This window comes from Psammomys obesus, unplaced genomic scaffold, assembly GCF_907164565.1.
Source record: "Psammomys obesus unplaced genomic scaffold, mPsaObe1.curated_primary_1811, whole genome shotgun sequence".
NCBI classification, from domain to species: domain Eukaryota; kingdom Metazoa; phylum Chordata; class Mammalia; order Rodentia; family Muridae; genus Psammomys; species Psammomys obesus.
In genome coordinates, this window is record NW_026592510.1 from 23,768,836 (window position 1) to 23,771,538 (window position 2,703).

The window sequence follows — 2,703 nt, forward strand, 5'->3', positions numbered from 1 at the left end:
TTTTTTTTTTTTTTTTTTTTTTTCTTTTGAGACAGGGTTTCTTTGTGTAGCCTTGGCTGTCCTGGACTCTTTATAGAGCAGGCTGGCCTCAAACTCAAAGATCTACCTGCCTCTGCTTCCCACCGTGCTGGGACTACAGGCATATACCTCCACACCCAGCGACATTATTTATTTATTTATTTTAAATTCTTTTTTATGTGTGTGTGGGGGGGGGTGTTGTTTTTTACTGTTGTTGTATTTGTTTTTTTGAGACAGGGTTTCTCTGTGTAACAGCCCTGGCTGTCCTAAAACTCACCCTGTACACCAGGCTGGCCTCAAATTCACAGAGATCCACTTGTCTCTGCCTCCCAAGTGCTGGGATTAAAGGCATGCCCCACCACCACCTGGCTATACTCTACCTTTTAATAAATGTTCCAAGAACCTCAGTTTCGTTGAAACTGCCAAGCTTTGTATAAATGTCATTTTACTCAGAGGTCAAACAGAAAAAAGTAAATCTGAGTATTTTAAGCAAAAGAAAGCAAAGATGTCACTCACTGCCAATGGAGAGTTAGCTAGCCACAAGAGAACCCAGAGATTAGCAACATCAGGCAGCCATGAGTGGAGGACAAAGAGAAGCAGGGACATCACTGCACCTCAGAGGCTGAGGGGATCTGGCAGAAACTTAATACCTTGAGAAGCTCAAGGAGGCCGGTGCAAATCAGAGTCACACAGATCCTGAGAACACTGCCTAAAGGGAGCCATGATCTCCTACTGGTGTCTTATACTTGCAGTGACCAGCTAAATGACAGCAGGAATAGAAGTCTAAACCCACAGCCTACACCAGCTTCCCTGTGATGGAATGCTACCTAAGATGACTTGATTTGGATGGAGGCAGACAGAGGACTACACATTCCCAATGACGATGTCAGTAAGGAATGTGCAGTGAAATAAGACACAAGAAGCTGTTTCTAAGTAGGACGTATATTCTGAGACAGTGATGGCCTGCCTTTCCAGCCCCTCTGCCTACTGCTTTCTATAAGGCACCCAATGCTTGAGCAAGTGGGTTCTCTATTTAGCTTTCCCAAACACCAGTTATTTGGGGGTTTCTCCCACATATGCTCACTCAGTTCCCTTTCTTGTCTGTATGTCAACATTCACTTTATTTTAATTAATTAGTTACTGCTACTACTACAATTACCATCCCATCATCATCATCATCATCATCATCATCATCATCATTTTGCAGTACTGGAGATGGAATGCGGGGTCTTAAAAATGCTCCGCAAATCTGAGAGACATTTCACTCTTGGAAATCATTCCTTTTAAAAACCTAATCTTATACATGTGTATAAAAGCAACCTATTTGTTTTCCAAGGCTCAATTAATTAATTAATCAATCACTCCAACATTTGCTGAATGACTGTCTGTGCCAGGCAGTATGGTGAACATCAAAGACATACATAGCAACAGTACAGTTCCTACCTATGAGAAACAGTCTATGAAATGGTGTCTTTGTGCCATGAGGCTGAGAAGGGCATTTATTTCTCCTTCCAAGTACCTGGCTTTGGAGAGAACATGCAGCTCCCATACCCCAATGTTGTATTTGTTTGTTTCTAGCCTTTTCTCTAGGTACTCATGGTCACATAAGTAAGCTGTGGGCACAGAGATTCAAGAGATTAATGGATTATGCAATTTCTAGGAAGCTCCATTAAAAGGCACAGCCTGTTCGTATTTGTCTATCTTCCAGCTGACTGCAAAGTGTCCCTCTGATGGCTTAAGAAGCCATTCCAGACCTATGAATTAAGGCACCTAATCATAAGTAGAGAGCCACAAAACAGAAACTTAGTCCTGACATTTTAGGTATCAACCCTGGACAACCTACTTCTGGATTTCAAAATAAGAATATATTAAACCAACATTTGTTTAAGGTGCGGGCCCACTGTTTTGTTTGTTTGTGCTTTTGTTTTTCTATAAAGAAGCTACACAGTAAATATTTAAGCCTTCAGGACTAGGTAGTCTCTATCACATAATTTAATACTGCTGCTACAAGACAGCAGGCATGAACAGAAATAAATAAAAGAGAATCTCTGTCCCCACCAAGTTTTATTTGTGGACATTAGCCTTATGAATTATTACATTCCTTTAGATTTTTTTTTCTCCAACCACTTAATAAAAAAATAAAAAAATACATTCTTGGCTTATGGATGCTTAGATGGCAGCCAGATTTGACTTAAGGGCCTTAGTTTGCTGACCCTTGGTTCAAATTAATATAGTTTGGAATTTCTTTCTATAAACTGAACATCTACCTAAGATGCATACTGGCACCACCCTGGGCAAACTAGAAACACTCAGTAAACACTTTTAGAATGACTACACAAGCAGAACACTGCCAGACACAAACAGTGGAGCTTCCTGGAGCACAGGGACCCACATCTCACCCTGATCTCTGAACCCCCAATCTTCTTGCTTCTATGTCCCAAGTGTTGGGATCGTACGTGTGCACTGCCATGTCCAGCTCCAATATGCATCTTTACCACGGTCCTTATCTTCTAGGTTGAATGAATTGCTTTTGTGTCTGTTTCATTGGTATAGGACTTCTCACAGCACTAAAAGAGGAAATATATCATCCGCTGGTTTTCTTTACTATCTTATTAATCTACGTGTATTTTGTTTTGAGGTGTGTGTGTGTGTGTGTGTGTGTGTGTGTGTGTGTGTGTGTGTGTG

At 41.1% G+C, this 2,703-nt stretch overlaps 1 protein-coding gene across 1 annotated transcript in view; it reads right to left on the minus strand.

The window, feature by feature from the left end:
* Osbp (oxysterol binding protein) overlaps positions 1–2,703 on the minus strand; it is a 26,928-nt gene that overhangs the window by 8,654 nt on the left and 15,571 nt on the right. Inside the window, exon 9 of the mRNA XM_055614195.1 lies at positions 1,178–1,267. Coding sequence (XP_055470170.1) covers positions 1,178–1,267 — 90 coding nt within the window. The remainder of the gene's footprint in view (positions 1–1,177; positions 1,268–2,703) is intronic.